Source organism: Caenorhabditis elegans, chromosome IV, assembly GCF_000002985.6.
Source record: "Caenorhabditis elegans chromosome IV".
NCBI lineage: Eukaryota > Metazoa > Nematoda > Chromadorea > Rhabditida > Rhabditidae > Caenorhabditis > Caenorhabditis elegans.
Window position 1 is genome coordinate 6,376,688 of NC_003282.8, and position 15,112 is coordinate 6,391,799.

General features: G+C 33.4%; 2 protein-coding genes and 18 non-coding genes across 20 annotated transcripts; 10 read left to right on the forward strand and 10 right to left on the reverse strand.

Moving 5' to 3' along the window:
- The first annotated feature begins 377 nt into the window (after positions 1–377).
- bli-6 (Nematode cuticle collagen N-terminal domain-containing protein) lies at positions 378–1,481 on the forward strand. The gene is made up of 2 exons (NM_171361.8): positions 378–500; positions 609–1,481. Exons 1-2 carry the CDS (start codon positions 420–422, stop codon positions 1,419–1,421), a joined length of 894 nt encoding a protein of 297 aa, NP_741423.1. The 5' UTR covers positions 378–419; the 3' UTR covers positions 1,422–1,481.
- Positions 1,482–1,597: 116 nt separating this feature from the next.
- shl-1 (BTB domain-containing protein) lies at positions 1,598–7,383 on the reverse strand. The gene is made up of 10 exons (NM_068574.5): positions 7,194–7,383; positions 6,403–6,630; positions 5,116–5,564; positions 4,439–4,547; positions 4,117–4,332; positions 3,673–3,849; positions 3,482–3,584; positions 2,888–3,080; positions 2,199–2,280; positions 1,598–2,149 (listed from the first exon to the last, which is right to left on the reverse strand). Exons 1-10 carry the CDS (start codon positions 7,293–7,295, stop codon positions 2,072–2,074), a joined length of 1,737 nt encoding a protein of 578 aa, NP_500975.2. The 5' UTR covers positions 7,296–7,383; the 3' UTR covers positions 1,598–2,071.
- Positions 3,196–3,216, forward strand: 21ur-10813. The gene has a single exon (NR_055599.1).
- 21ur-13601 lies at positions 4,687–4,707 on the forward strand. Its single transcript, NR_055600.1, has one exon.
- On the forward strand, positions 5,078–5,098 carry 21ur-298. Its single transcript, NR_055601.1, has one exon.
- Positions 7,384–7,550: 167 nt separating the features above from the next.
- Positions 7,551–7,571, forward strand: 21ur-6999. The gene has a single exon (NR_055602.1).
- A 233-nt stretch (positions 7,572–7,804) lies between these two features.
- 21ur-3666 lies at positions 7,805–7,825 on the reverse strand. Its single transcript, NR_055603.1, has one exon.
- Positions 7,826–8,271: 446 nt separating this feature from the next.
- Y73B6BL.272 lies at positions 8,272–8,476 on the forward strand. The gene has a single exon (NR_055604.1). It is a non-coding gene; the product is annotated as an Unclassified non-coding RNA Y73B6BL.272 (non-coding RNA).
- A 697-nt stretch (positions 8,477–9,173) lies between these two features.
- On the reverse strand, positions 9,174–9,194 carry 21ur-7339. The gene has a single exon (NR_055605.1).
- Positions 9,195–9,296: 102 nt separating this feature from the next.
- On the reverse strand, positions 9,297–9,317 carry 21ur-13220. The gene has a single exon (NR_055606.1).
- A 751-nt stretch (positions 9,318–10,068) lies between these two features.
- On the forward strand, positions 10,069–10,089 carry 21ur-13878. Its single transcript, NR_055607.1, has one exon.
- Positions 10,090–10,266: 177 nt separating this feature from the next.
- On the reverse strand, positions 10,267–10,287 carry 21ur-12358. Its single transcript, NR_055608.1, has one exon.
- A 530-nt stretch (positions 10,288–10,817) lies between these two features.
- 21ur-8806 lies at positions 10,818–10,838 on the reverse strand. Its single transcript, NR_055609.1, has one exon.
- A 505-nt stretch (positions 10,839–11,343) lies between these two features.
- 21ur-9559 lies at positions 11,344–11,364 on the forward strand. The gene has a single exon (NR_055610.1).
- Positions 11,365–12,559: 1,195 nt separating this feature from the next.
- 21ur-13830 lies at positions 12,560–12,580 on the reverse strand. Its single transcript, NR_055611.1, has one exon.
- Positions 12,581–12,832: 252 nt separating this feature from the next.
- 21ur-4751 lies at positions 12,833–12,853 on the reverse strand. The gene has a single exon (NR_055612.1).
- Positions 12,854–13,282: 429 nt separating this feature from the next.
- Positions 13,283–13,411, reverse strand: Y73B6BL.278. The gene has a single exon (NR_055613.1). It is a non-coding gene; the product is annotated as an Unclassified non-coding RNA Y73B6BL.278 (non-coding RNA).
- Positions 13,412–13,689: 278 nt separating this feature from the next.
- 21ur-1336 lies at positions 13,690–13,710 on the forward strand. Its single transcript, NR_055614.1, has one exon.
- Positions 13,711–13,796: 86 nt separating this feature from the next.
- On the reverse strand, positions 13,797–13,817 carry 21ur-3080. Its single transcript, NR_055615.1, has one exon.
- An 898-nt stretch (positions 13,818–14,715) lies between these two features.
- Positions 14,716–14,905, forward strand: Y73B6BL.280. The gene has a single exon (NR_055616.1). It is a non-coding gene; the product is annotated as an Unclassified non-coding RNA Y73B6BL.280 (non-coding RNA).
- Positions 14,906–15,112: the final 207 nt, after the last annotated feature.

Sequence of the window (15,112 nt, forward strand, 5' to 3'; positions counted from 1 at the left end):
AAGATAAAGGCACAGTGCAGTGGAGCGCGTTTACCTTGTGAACTTCATGCATCAGACTTGACGACACATTGCGGACTTGCATCTCTGGAAAAAACCAAATTTGGTGGCGCCATGGCCAAATAAAAAATTAATATAAAAAAGGAATTAATGATTGCATTCACTCGGAATTTACATGCTAAACCACAATTGTTGATGTAAAGAAACGGAAAAGATCACAAATTATATGTAAACTGATAAGATTGTCTTTTGAAAAATTGGAAAAACCTCTTATCCTTCCATTTTTTGTGATGTTTTTCGTTCACAGCGCATCGGTTAGAATCTCAAAACTAGCATAGCCGTATCGGATGTTGAGAAAACCGTTGAAAAACTGAACAATATATAAGAGAAACGGGCAAAGCCACAATTTGTCGGCTTCAGAAATGGAGGTGGAGACTCGTGTTAAAGCGTATCGCTTTGTGGCCTATGCTGCTGTTACATTCAGTGTTGTTGCAGTACTTTCGGTGAGTAAAAACGTAGAAACAAGACTAATATTATGATTTCTTTGATAATTTGGAAGTGAATTAAAAATTAAACTGTGTCCAAAAACCCATTTATGAACTTTTTTGTAGGTATGTATCACACTTCCGATGGTCTACAACTACGTCTCGCACGTGAAGAAGGGTATTCATCACGAGATCCGGTACTGTAAGGGTTCTGCTAAAGACATTCTCAACGAGGTCTCCTCGATCCGTTCCAACCGTACCGCCCGTCAAGCTTCTTACGGAGATTCTGGTGCCGCTGGATCTGCTGGGGCCGCTGGAGGATCCTGCTCTGGATGCTGTCTTCCAGGTCCAGCTGGACCCGTCGGTACCCCAGGAAAGCCAGGTCGTCCAGGAAAGCCTGGAGTAGCTGGACTTCCTGGAAATCCAGGACGTCCACCACAAGCTCCATGTGACCCAATTACCCCACCACCATGCAAACCGTGTCCACAAGGACCACCAGGAGTTCAAGGACCACCAGGACCAGCTGGAGATGCTGGACTTGATGGACAGCCAGGAGGTCCAGGACAAGATGGACAACCAGGTCAACCAGGACCAAAGGGACCACCAGGAGTCAATGGACAACCAGGAGCACCAGGGCAAGATGGGAACCCAGGTCAAGATGCTCCATCTGAGCCACTTGTTCCAGGAGAACCAGGTGCACCAGGAGAGGCTGGACCACAAGGACCACCTGGACAACCAGGAACTCCAGGACAAAATGGTCAACCAGGTCAACCAGGACCAAAGGGGCCATCTGGACAACCAGGACAACCAGGATCTGATGGAAATCCAGGACCAGCTGGACAAGCCGGACAAGCAGGAAGTGTTGGAGAGAAGGGAATCTGTCCAAAGTATTGTGCTATCGATGGAGGAATCTTCTTTGAGGACGGAACCCGACGATAAACTGTTGATAATTGCATTATTTTATGTATCTGTTTATAAAGTTTTTTGTAGTTTAAAATGCAATTGGAATGAAGCGGAATGTTGTACAGTTACATTTTTTCAGCAATGAGCTGATACAAATGAACCAGCTCACTAAGTTAAAAAAAAGTAATTCCCTTTGTGGTTTTCTAAAATTAGAAAATAAATAAAACTTTATCGACAGACCTGGAAAATTGAAAAAAAAAAAACTGCACATAAAAAGTTAATTTTACTTCAATTTTATATTTCCATCTGAAAAATCAAAAAAAAAATGAAAGACATCTGCCACCAATGGGCAGATCATCGGAGAGGCTCCTAGTAGCGGGGAAAATTTAGAGAAAAGTCACCTCGAACTGAAAAAGAAAAAGAGCGATATGAAGTTTTTCGGGAAACGGGTTCAATGGAAATATATTTGTTTCTAACTTGAAAAAGTAAAAATTACAGAAAAAAACAAAATTGCATCGTTGATGAGAGATTGGGGAAACCGAATAGTTGGGAGGGATGATTTCAGAAAACTTTTGTAAAAGAACAACTAGCTTCTAGAAAGACGGAACCGGTAGAGCAATGAGAGAAATTTTCTATAGAAAATGATTTTTAGAAATCATTTTAAAAAAATAAAATAAAGAAGTAGATTACAGTTGCGATACGCAAATTTTGTCATTATTTCGATGATTGAGTTCCATTTCATCAGGTTTTGGTAATTCACAAATCTGAAATTAATAATATAATTTTCAACAAATAACTGGTGTTAGTTTATACCTGATCCATATTCTGATTGAATGTTACACGAGTCTCTCGATCCAACTCTTCCATTTCTTCATTTTCTTTTGAAACACAGCATCTAAAAAAAATAAATTTCAGGAGATTTGTTGTTTTAACTCAAAATTGTGATCCAAAAATCAAAAATATCACCAAGGAAAAATGACAAAAATAAGAAGTAAATCCAACATCAAGAATTTAAGGTTTTTCCACTTTTGTCAATTTTGCTATTTGAATTCCCTCTAAAGTTGCACCAACGAGACCATTTCGTGGTACACTCACTTTTCGAATGGGGTTCTAATTTAAAATACTCAAAATATTGCTGACAAAGAAGAAACTCAAAAAAATTCAAGAAATAATTGAAACTACAATTTTTGAAAACATGGTATTTCAACGCTGCCTAATATCCTTGTTCTATGTTTGGTGGGAATTCAAGCAGACATCTTAGCCAGGGTTGCAGAGGCATATTTTTGAATTTTGGATTTTAAAACGCAACAATATTTTCTACAGTTTTCATTTTCATTCATGATTATTTTCCATTTTAAATGCATTAACGAAAAGAAAGCATCAGTGAATTTTTTTGATGATAATTTATTTTATTGATGAATAGTATAAAATTTTTTCTTATTTTTTTACCCTGAAATCCAGAGACTAATAAATCTTCAAAGGATTGAAAATCAAAAACTCACAATCGCCTTTTACGCTTTGTTTTTCCTTTCAATGAAGCTGTTTCACTGGGCGGAGGAGTATTTCTTCCACCTTCAAACATCACTTCTGATTCAACAAATTCACGTTCCGTCGCTTTTTCTAGACACTGAAGAAGATGATGATGTTGGATTTCGAAGATATCTTCGTCTCGGAGAGCATCGAAAGAGAGATGACCTGCAAAAATGCACTTTTTAGAGTTATCTCAATTATAATCTAGAATTTTGTACACATAATTTTTTTTTAATGTTTCACATTGCTAATAAATTAAGTAACCGAAAACCTAAAACATTAAATATAAAAAAACGGAATAAAAAAAAACCACAGAATCTGTTTTTTATACCGGATTCAAAATTTGTGCCCTCTTGAGCAAGCGGAATCACGAACTGTTTTTATTAATTTTTAATTTTAATGTTTTATATTTGCTTTTTTTGAGCCAACAGAAATGCCAAGAGACCGAAAAACAAAATGGAATACTTTTCTATATTTCCAAAGTTAAATATTTTTGTGACAACTCAATAATAACTAACTTAAGCCGGCAATACGAAATGTTCTAATGAAAAAAAAAACCAACTTACCCTGTTCAAATGCTAGCATCCGAGCTTCATGAGCTCTCTTCTTATTGAATAATGCTAGTCCAGACGCGTTTTTAACGATCCGAATTCTAGCAAGACGGGCTTTCTGAAAATTGATTAAATTTAATCCAACAAATTTGCAAAAAAATCACTAAGTGTTTAAAAAGGTTTTACAACTGAACGAAAAACCATACCTTCTGTGCTTTTCTCTTGTCAGCTCTCTGATTTTGATGATAAATTCGAGAGAAATTGCTGACAATAACTGGAACTGGAAGAGCAATAACCAACACTCCAGACAGTGAGCATACTCCTCCAACTATTTTACCCATTATTGTTGATGGAACCATGTCTCCGTATCCAAGAGTTGTTAGCTGAAAGAAAAATTAATTTTTTATTATGAAAAACAATGACTGTGTTGTATGAATAGGTTTCACCTTTAGTCTTCAGTGATTTGTATAATTAAAAAAAAAATATTTTAATTTTTAATTTTTCCAATGCAAATATTAACTTTAAAATTTACATTTTCCTAGTGCATTTGGGATAAGGTATTTGCAAAACGTTGAAGGTTTTATGGAGAGTATTTAACGTAAAAATCAAAATTTCAACCCCGTTTCTTAATTTTACAAAGAAAAACTCACAGTCACAATTGTATACCAGAAAGCTGACGGAATCGAGGTAAATCTCGTCGCGTCGACCTTTTTCTCCGCATAATACATAATAGTGGCAAATATGATAATTGCCATTGCCAGTGAAAATACAAGGAATCCAAGTTCACTTGCACACGATTTAAGAGTGTAACCCAGAATTCGAAGACCTTGGGAATGTCGTGAGAATTTGAATATTCGGAAGACACGCTGTAAATTTTAGAAGGATTTGATCAAAGAATTAATGATTTTTATCAGAATGTTCGAAAAAATATTTGGATATTCAATTTAAGGATTAACAAAAGAAAAAACTTACGAAAACTCTTAAAGTGACAAACAAGCCGGATACATCCTTATTGTCAGTTAGTACCAAACTAACGTAGTAAGGCATTATGGCAATCACATCGATTACACTCATTATTGACCTGAAAAAAGAAAACCATTTAAATGGTTAAAAAAATAAGGACGAATAAATAACATGTTATCCAATTTTGACAAATGTGTCCTTAATTATTTTACAGTTTCATGATTGTTATGAGAAACATCTCTATATTTTTGAACTGATAATTTTGAACAAAACTTTTGAAATCATAAAAATGCATTAAAGACGGGCTAGAGGGTCATACTGAAATGGTTGAATTTTGTAATGAGACTTCTCAAAAAATTTTCCAATTTTTTTTTGGCGGCACAAGATTTTGAAAAGAATTACGATTATTTTAGCTCAAATCTTGAATTTCGCGAACTTTCCCATAGCATTGGGTAATTCGTTTTTATTTGATTATTATTCCTAATTGCGTTTTGCTAATTTATTTTTGTATTAAATAATTGGTTGATTAAATTGTCTCTAAAGCCGATAGGTAATCAAAAAGCGTCAAAATTGGATAATTAGAAAATTCAAAATTTTATTGCTGTTTCAAATGAGTTTGATAAAATCAGTGAATATTTAACTTATTAGTGTGAGAAGTTTACATATTGATATTAAAAGAAACGTACCTCATAAATTTGATTCGGTCCGGCGCAGAAATCAACCGTAAAAAGTACTCAATCGTAAAAATGATAACACACGCTGTATCGATAACAAAGAATTGCTCTTCATAGGCTTCTCCACACGTCACAGACACATTATCCTCATACCCACAAGGTATTGTTTCCACTATATTACACATCACTGATACAGCAATAAAAAATCCAATGACATAATAAAATACAAGTGCTATTGATGTTGTGTGCGGATTCTCGAATGCCGCCCACATTTTCTCTTTAAGAGACAATTTTAATGTTGATATATCCGCATTTTCTACACGTTCTTCTTGTAATCTTTCTTGATTTTCTCGTTTTTTATCTTTATAGTCTTCATAGCAACAATCTGATATCAAATCAGGCATTATTCCAAAGAAACTGAGCTCTTCGTCGTATGCAACAAGACATTCATGACGGGGATACTGAAAATATGGATTTCTGGGAAAAATGGAAAGTGGCGCATTTTAATAGATTTCAACAAGTCACCACATACTCAAACGAAAATCTTAAATTTTTCAAAGATTTTTTTTATTAAAAAATAATATTGAAAATTATAATACAAAATAAAATTTATTTTGAAATTAAAATTTATTTTCGAAAAATATTACTCCGTTTCCTTTGAGAAATATCTAGCAGTCTTACAAGTTCATACTCATACAGTGTTTGAGTAAAACTTATTAACGCATTATTAAAATAAATAAAAAATGAGGAATCGTCACTTTTGAATAAAATTTTAAAAAAAATTGAATTTATAAAGGATTTACTACATTATTAGGCCATTTAAGCACCATTAGGCATAATTAATTTAAAATATTCTCCGGCGATGCTCCAAATTCTCAAAAAGCATTGCTCAAAAGATTTAATATTTTTCTGAATAAAAATTGCATCTATTTTACAATCAATTGAATTCTGTATATTTCCAAAAAAAAATTGCAAAACAAATGCGTAAGTTTGTAGGCAGATATTTTTAATTTTAACGCCTGCCTGCTGCCCGCCTGCGGTTTGTCTGTAGGCTCGAGACAGGTCTATGCTGCTTTGTTGGTAGACGGGGACATTAGCGCCTATGTGAATGGGTTAAAATTTGATTTTTTATAGAAAAAATGTCAAAGCATGATTCTACATTTTAAGAACATTTTCAGCGGAAGTTTAGAAAGTTGAAGAGAGTTTATTTTTAAAAAAACTGTTTCAAAAAACATTAATTTTTAATGCTTGCAATTTTTTGTCTCAAACTGGCTCAAACAACAAAAACAAACAACTCACATGCAATTTTCCCGTTCTATAAAATGTGAGAATGTGTCGGAATATGTCCGGATCCCTATCGAAAAAGTATTCCCCAGTGTCTTCATCATAAAAGAACTCTTTTTCATTTGACCCCAATAGAGTCTCTGGGAACTTTTCCAACGTGTTCTTCCACGTTTCGAACCTTCGTCCTGATATGTTGATTGCTAGTTTTTCGTCAGAGACATGATCAACCGCGAGGTCTTTGGCCTGAAATATCACATTGAGAGCTTGTGAACATATAGAGATCTACAGGCAACACAAAAAATTAGTTCATGAAAAAGAGGAATCTGCCAAATAAATGAAACAGTAAAAATTTTGCATATCCAAAGTTCAAAATGTATATTTAGTTTCCCTCTCACTACGGATCCTGGAACTAAAAAGAGGATCTAATCTCTCATTGCATATGACACTCGTATCAAATTTCCAAATTTTCAAAAGACATCGACCACCTAACACGTGTGTGAACAAGAATTTATGAAAGAATTCCGTATTTTTTGATGTTTGAACCTTTTCCGCGAACAAGAATTCCTAATTGTGAGAACGTGGAAATTTCCACTGTTTTATAGTGTCTATAAATGACCGAATAGAAACACAGAATGCTGCCTAAGTGTCTCTCATTAAAAATGAAGATGTGTGGCGTCACACAAAAATTTTTAGAAATATCACAGTGTAAAAAAACATCGGGAAATAAATATTTGGCGCAATTTTTTCAGATCAAATTTGGACTACTTTATATTTAAATTTAGAAAATTATTCCCACCAAACCTAACCTGTATTGCAACTGGGGCCTGTGGCATGGGCTGTCTCGAAATGGGAACCCATCCGATAGCGGCGGCTCTCGCGAACGGCAGCCACGCCGCCACCGAAGCCATTCTGAAGAAGACAACGACGACGGATTCTGAACACTTTTCCTGATGACGTCGTTTTCAGGAAAATTTTTTCTATTTTGCTGGGTACGCTGTAAAGCAGGAGTTATGAAAATAATTTTGAAAGTTGAAGCGAATTAATGAAAAGAAAAGAAATCATTTATGGGAATTGGAAATATATTGAAGAATTTGAAAGTTTGATTTTTTTGAAAACTTATATTTCAAGTGGTCTACAACAGCAGTTGCTTGAAAATTAAATAATCGAGCTTTCGTTTGAAGTTTGAAATAAATTAATCGAAATAAAAAAGGGTAAGTCTGTATGTGTTTTGGGATAATAACATATCATAAAAATACAGGCGCATAGGTAGGTCGGTCGACGTGAGATATGCGGGTACATTGGAAAACCGGGGTTTCAGAAATGTTACATTCTGGAAAGAAATTGGAGACACAAAGGGCTGATGACTAAGTTTTCGAGTTCAAGATAATTCAGAAATATTTTTAGAAATTACGAATTTTAAAGTATGGAGCCATATGTAGTATATGTTGAAATTTGTAGAATCATTTCAAATGACTGTGAAACGGAAATTTTAGTTTGCTATGCCAAAAAATATATAACTTACGGTTTCACTTAAAAATCACAGGAAAATTTTCAATTTCAAAATCAAGATTTTCAAATCAATAATTTGTTTTAAGCAAACATTTGCAATACATCAACTACGGTAACTCTGACCTAACAACAAAAAAAACTATGTTTTTTTCTCAGAATACATAACCTATATAGCTGAATAGTGGTCTCAAGCCAAAAGTGAAGTCTAGAAGGCTTGCACGTCACAAAAAACTGCAAAAGTGCACTTGTTTCAAAAAAAAACGTTTTTAGAAACAGCAGCCAACTTTAAACTTTTTGTCGTTTTGCAAAAACATAAGGTTCTTTCCCACTCCAATTTTGATGGTTTCCTTGGCGCAGAGCTCCAAACGGGTGACGACGTGTGGGCTCAAATTACCCGTAAACGACGCGAGACGACGTCGAGATCGGTTCGAGAAGCAAGAAGCCGTGGGACAAAAGAAAATGTGAAGGAAAGAAAAGGAGAGAAAAGAACTGGAGGGAAGGAAGAAGTGTTACATTTCCAGTTTCACACTTTTCCTCTTCTTTTTCAATTTTATCCAATTTTGTGTGTAAAGAGCCCTCTTCTCTAAAGGCTCGCGGGCTCCTTGATGCCAGGAAAAGAAAGAGAAAACGATAGACAAAATTGGAAAAGTCGACCTCTTCTGAAGACATCTTCAGACTAGAAAAAAAAGAAAAAGAAAGAGAGAGAGAGAGAAAATGAAACTCGATATTCAATTTTTGCCTGAGAGGAGATGACTTGCTTTCCTCGATTTTTTGTGCTTATTTCGGTTGAATTGGATAAAGAGAGAAGAAAAGAATAAGCAAAATAAGCTGAAAAAAGAAAAGGCACGTTACGGAAAAGTTGAAGAATTGTTTAGAAAAAGTACAAGTTGAAGTTCATCTGAAATCACGTTTTGGAGGGTTTTTAATTGTTTTTGAAAATTTTTGAACTTTTTGAAAAGTTTTTTGAAGGTTGATTATGTGTACTTCAATTAGTCAAATTAAACTTCATGTTAGGAAAGAACACCATTGCCTACCTGCCTAACGCCTAATTTCTACATATTTGGGTGAAGCATGGTGTTTGATAGTCCCGTGGATAATTTTGCGTGCCTAACCCAATTTTTCTTGTTTACTTGATTTGTTGAAATTTTAATTTAGACTTTAAAAATGCTTGCTTTGGCAGTAGTTGACTGGCTCTCCTCATTTTTTTTGTGCTTTTTTCGGTTAAATTGGATTTAAAAAAAGAGGAAAGAATAATCAAGAATGAACTAGTTGATCAAAATAACTATAATACGTACCGATTAAAAAACTATTTTAAAAAACTATTCATAATAGTTGTGAAACGTTAATATTTTGAAAGTGGACTGTCACTTGTGGATACATTGTTTCTAACTGTAGTTCTCACTGTTTTAAACACTAATGCAGTATGTAACGAGTTTTGTAGAATCATTTCAAATGGTTGTGAAACGGTAATCTCTTAAAATACGTTAATAGTGCTATTAACTGTTACGATTTCCACATTTGAAATGCGGAGGCGTACTTTATGTAGTAAAATTTGGGCTAGGCGAGCCTGCCTGCCTATCGCCTAGTCTTCCGAATTTTTAAAATAATTTGTTTTGTGTTTGCGGGGTAGATTTTGCTTGGGCAATTCTCATTTTCCGGAATCAATAAACTCATTGAAAGTTTTCTAGGAACATACACTCAATATGATGAAACTGTGTGGCGTGTTTGCACAGATTTCAAAATTTAGGCCTGAAAAATTAGGGCACCCAGCAGTTTTAGCATTTTGAGTGTATCAAAACGCATATAAAACATGATGTTGTTTATCTATCATAGGGGTTCCTTAGAATTTATCAAATTTTAACTGTTTCACGAAGTCTTATTGTGTCAAGTCGTCAGATTTTGTATTATTTACTTTTTATGTATATCCAATATTTATGCAATCAATTTATTAAAACTAGAAGCTAGACAAGGAAATGCAATAAAATTGTGAGTATCGCTAGAAATAATGACTGTATACATTTCTCAAGAAACAGTAAATTAAATAGGCATATTTTGCAGAAGTGCAAACAATCACTCTGACAACGTAAGAAAACAATTGAAAAAGCTAATAAAAAGTAAAATCGATGACTGTTTCCAATTGCATCTATATTTTTAATACTCCCAGTGAATAATTTTTCAGTAAACAAAGAGAAGGTATGGGAGTCTAAAAAAACAAAAAGTCAGACGAATGTTGCAGTTAGTGAACCTAACAAACTTTCACACCCATATCCCGTTTCACAATTCACTTTTTCTCTCCATCTCTACTCTCTCTTTTTCTAATTTCTAATTGTTAGTGGCAGATGCTCAAAATATCAAAGAACGATATCAAAAATGACTACTTTGAAAAAGTGAATGAGGATCATAGTGCGATAGTTTTCATAGACTTTGTGAAACAGGGAATAAAACTTAATTTTTGTCTGAAAAATATTTGACCAATTTTTTGAAATGTTTGTAAGAATTTTACTAGTCACAAGCTTTAGGAAACCTTTCATTCAGGATCGCGTCTACCTTGTGCCTACTTGAGTATCAAAAAAACGTCTTATGGAGTAAAATATATTATATACGTTAATATAAACCTTAAAAAGTTTCGGATACAAGAACACATGAAGGTGGCAGGCAGGAAGGCAGGTGAGCAGGTATCTAAGTAAGCCTCAAGACAACCTTATGGAAAATTTAGTCTGAATTTTTGTATTGTTCACTGAGCCTGAAAACCTAAGTCTAAATTTCTGTGCATCAGATCACAGAGATTCTCAAGCCTGAAAACTTGAACCAATATTCTTAGACCTAACAACTCGAAACTAAATTTACATGTCTGACACCCCAATCACGAATTTCTTCGCCTGAAAATCGAGCTATAAGAAATGTAAACAGATATCTAATGTTCAGTAACAGTGCGTGCAAAAGCAAGTAACGGGAAAATTTTTTTATTAACTTATTTGTCTGAAACTGGAAATTTATTGGTTAAGCAAAAAATTTAAAACACTGGTATATGCCTGAAAATAGTTCAGGGGTCCCTACCGATTTCTTCCTCAAAAATCGAATTATGATCATTGATGGTGATGCTATAAATGATTTGAATATTAGAAAAATAGGCAGAAAAAAGGAAACAGAATGACTTGTCTTCTTGACTACGATTAGAAGAAAAGCCAACGGAAGAGGCGAATGAAAAAAAGAAGAGAAAATGGATAATCACCGGAAAACCGAGTAGATTTTGGGGCGGACGGACGGAGGAGACGAAAATCATGAAAAATATATTTGTGAGAAGAGCTCAGGCATGGAAAACTCTGAAAAACATTGGGTTTCGGAAAAAAATAAAACATTGAAAAACAAAATTGAAAAAAAAGGAAAACCGTGAATTTATTTCTGTTTCATAAAATGGTTATAGTGGAGATTAGGTTTTCGGGTGAGTTTCTTTTCTTTTCTTTGAAACTTCTTATTTCTTTATTTGAAAGCTTATTTGAAAAGTTTATCTAATAATTATAAGTAAAATAAAATATTAAGAACAAGACACATTTTTTGCTAGATAGCTTATGTTCCGTTCTTGTCAACTTCTCTCGCATGGCCACCGCTGATCTACTTTAACATCTCATCTTTTGATTTTCTTTTACTTTATCAAAATTGTTCAACTGAAAAACATATAAATATTTGATTCGTATTTTGAAATTTTTTGGAAAAAAACTGAAAACAGTACACGTAAAACCTGTCAAAGTGAAGTGCAGAACTTATAGGAAAAATATTCCTGTTTCTTCCATTTTATAAATGTTTTGACATATAATTTTACAACGTTTTAAAAAATACAAATAATTAGTAGAAAGACTGTATCATCAAACACTGAAAACCTCACGCTTACAATTAGATGTTTGTTTTTAATTTTGAACGGACTTTCTCTAGGGATAATACTATTACAAAACTTTATATATCTGCCAATAACAAATCTAACCATAACAAAATTATAAACTACCTCATTATAATCGCTGTTTAGTAGTACGAAAAAAAGGAAAATATCACCAAAAAAGGCAGGTGAATTGAACAATCACCATGGTAACTTGCTCTGATAAGCGCCTTTTGAGATAGATTTGCGATGTTTTGGAGACTATGAAATGCACGAAATCTCGTGATTATTAAGATATTGATGGCAAAAAATAAAAATGTATAGGCGACTAATGCACTATTTTCTTGAAAAAAAGGATTAATCAGATCAGTAGAACAATAGAAACGGAAAATGTTGAAAAAAGATAGAAAATGAGGGATTTATTGTGATCCTAGAGGAGAAAGAGATTTGGATTATTGGTGCTGAAAAATGACAAGGGACTTTTTGATAGTTGTGGCTCATCTCAACATTAAAATTGCTCCAAAAATATCCTCTGTATCTGAATTCCTATTGAAAAAAATTCATTAAAAATAAAATAAAATAATTTCATTGTCTTATATTTTAGCCTGAAATTTTTGTTTGTACGTCAAGTGAAAAGTTTAAAGGAAACATTTTCTTTCAGGGACGCCACGCCTATTCTTCCATGTCGCAGCTGTGGGTTTTTATATTGGATCAGTATATAAGTATTTTGAGTTTAATTCGAATTTTCAGTTTTTCTCTAGTTCTCCCCGTTTAAAAATATTTGAAAAAATCTTTAGAAAAAGAGGCGCAAAACTGCATTAAGAACTAGTGAAATTTTATTAAAAACTCGTGAAGCATACTTTTTTTGAAAAAAGTTAGTTTTGTTTGTTTGGAAAATTTGTTTGAAAACTTGAGTGTAGCAACGCGAACAAAATTATTCAGCATTAATTATCATTTAGAATCTTGTCGGATCAACAGGCGGTTATCAGGTGATTCGCGGTGTGAAAATTATGTTTAAAATATGCGTTCGGCAATTTGAGAGCCGCATGCATAATTTTAATATCGCGAATCACCTATGTTACATGAATGTAAAAACTCAAAGAAAAATCATCTTCAAAACATTATGAAACAGTTAATTTTTTAAATCATAAATCACAAAAAAATTTTTTTTAAAGCGGTTTCTAATAGTACGTTTTAAAGAAATTCCCCTAGACTTCATTTCTCTTACGTAAACACGAAAAGGCCTGCCTTGTGCCTACGCCTATTGTCAAACTTTACTTTTAAATGAATAATCACTGGCGTCAAGTGTGTAAGTTATACCAAATACCGGAGTTTACTACAGAGTATGGAAAATAAACGGTAGGTAGGCCCGGCAGGCAGGAGCAGTAATCCGAAAATATACCTACCTACCATGAATTATAACTTTCTTATAGACTTTGATCTGCTAACATTAAGTTTCAGACAGACAATCCCAGCAATTTTTGCATTCAGATTTTATCAAAAAACCAGAGAGAAAGAGAAACGCAAAGACATCGGAAGTATGTCTTCTCTCTTCAATCGTATTCATTTCATTCCAAATTCCTTCCCCTTATTCGACCCTCCAAACAGAAAAAAAAACATCCGATGAAGGCGGCAAAAAACAAGTATCGAATGGAATACGAAAAGTTTAGTTTAGAGCTGTCTCTTTTGGCAGCAAGAAAAAGAAACACTGCTCTCTGCGTGTCACATAGAGATGAAAAAGAGCTCACCTCATTAGTTCTTTAGACTCTTTAAAAAAATGAGAAGATACAAACGAATTTTAGAGGTTTTTCCACACTCAAACACCGTCGGTGAACACATTTTCATTAAAATCTTTCAATGCCGAAACTAAAACTTTCTGTTTCAGACGGAACATATAATGAAACGGAAAAGAATGGTTTTATTCAGAAATACTTCATGAGCAAGACAAATTTCAATAAAATGTTCTCGATTTTAATTTAATTAATATTTAACAAAAAAGTTGAAAGAAATTATCACATTTTATTTTTTGCTGAAGAGATGAAACAAAACATTATATAAGTTCTTATGAAATTTTTCTTCAAAACATAATGAAACAGTTATTTAAAAATAAATAAAATAACTGTAAATTTGATTTTCAGAGCAGTTGGACGAGTTTTGAAAAATATCTTTAAAAAAATATTAAAACTTCTATATTTTTGTACTATTATTTGAAAAATCAAAAAATGAAAATATTCGTTTATCGAATGTCTAAAAAAAAACATCCAAAAACACATTATGGATGTTCGGAGGCTTAACAACGAGGCAGGCTTAGGTCGCCTTGAAGGCAGGCAGAAAAATAATGTTTGTGTCTACGTAGAAAAAACAGTACTTCAAGAAAAATTTAAATTATACGGAAAAATTAATTCTAGACAGACTTATGGCAACTTTTTATTAAATTAGATATTTTTAAACATAGAATGCAGAACAAATAAAATTTGTTGAGTTCGCATGTGAGTTAAAAAAAAAAGATTTCAACCGCTGCAATTTTACATCTCAAAACATATAAGGTTTCTGAAACATGAAATGAATTCTCAATAAAGAAATACAAGGAGACTGATTAAATAAACGGCTTGACAATAAAAAAGAGCTACACTGGTTGTGTGTGAGAGAAATGAGAAGATCCATTCTCAACATCTCTTCTTCCCTTTCTTCTATTTTTTTTTCTTTTTCTTCCAGTAATTAATTTTATATTCATTCAGCAAAAAATTGAGGGAAATATCACCGAAAACGGGGAGGGGGAAACGCTTTTCTTTTCACACCACACATGCACAAAAATGGAAAGAAGGAGTATGGAAAAGCTGTTGTTTCAGTTAGTTTTTCAGTTTTTTCTAGAAGGAAACATTCTAGGAATAGATTTCTAAGCCTAAGAAAATTATATCCGCAATAATAAATAGTTCTTCCAAAATTAACCCAAAGAAAAAATCACATGAAACTACATGATCCTTGGCAGGTGTTCCAATGAAAAATTGAAAGAATTTGTTAGTGATAAGGGAACACAGAGAGACGCAGAGAGATATAGAGACAAAAATTGAAGGCAGAGATAGAAATAGAAAGGAAGGATCAAGTTTCAATGCGATTATTACAATGTGCCACGAGCAAAAACGATGGAAGGGAATCATGAAAATGTAATGTTTTAGATGAGGATATGAGAAAGATGAGACCACCAAATCAACCACGAATATCTGATTGTTTTTTCAAGTGATTTGAAAGAGGTGCCAAAGATTTAAAATTTTGAATTTCCACGATAATGAAAAGAATGACCAATCAGTGAGGGTGTACACGCCCTTTGGAAGTAGCTGATTGGCT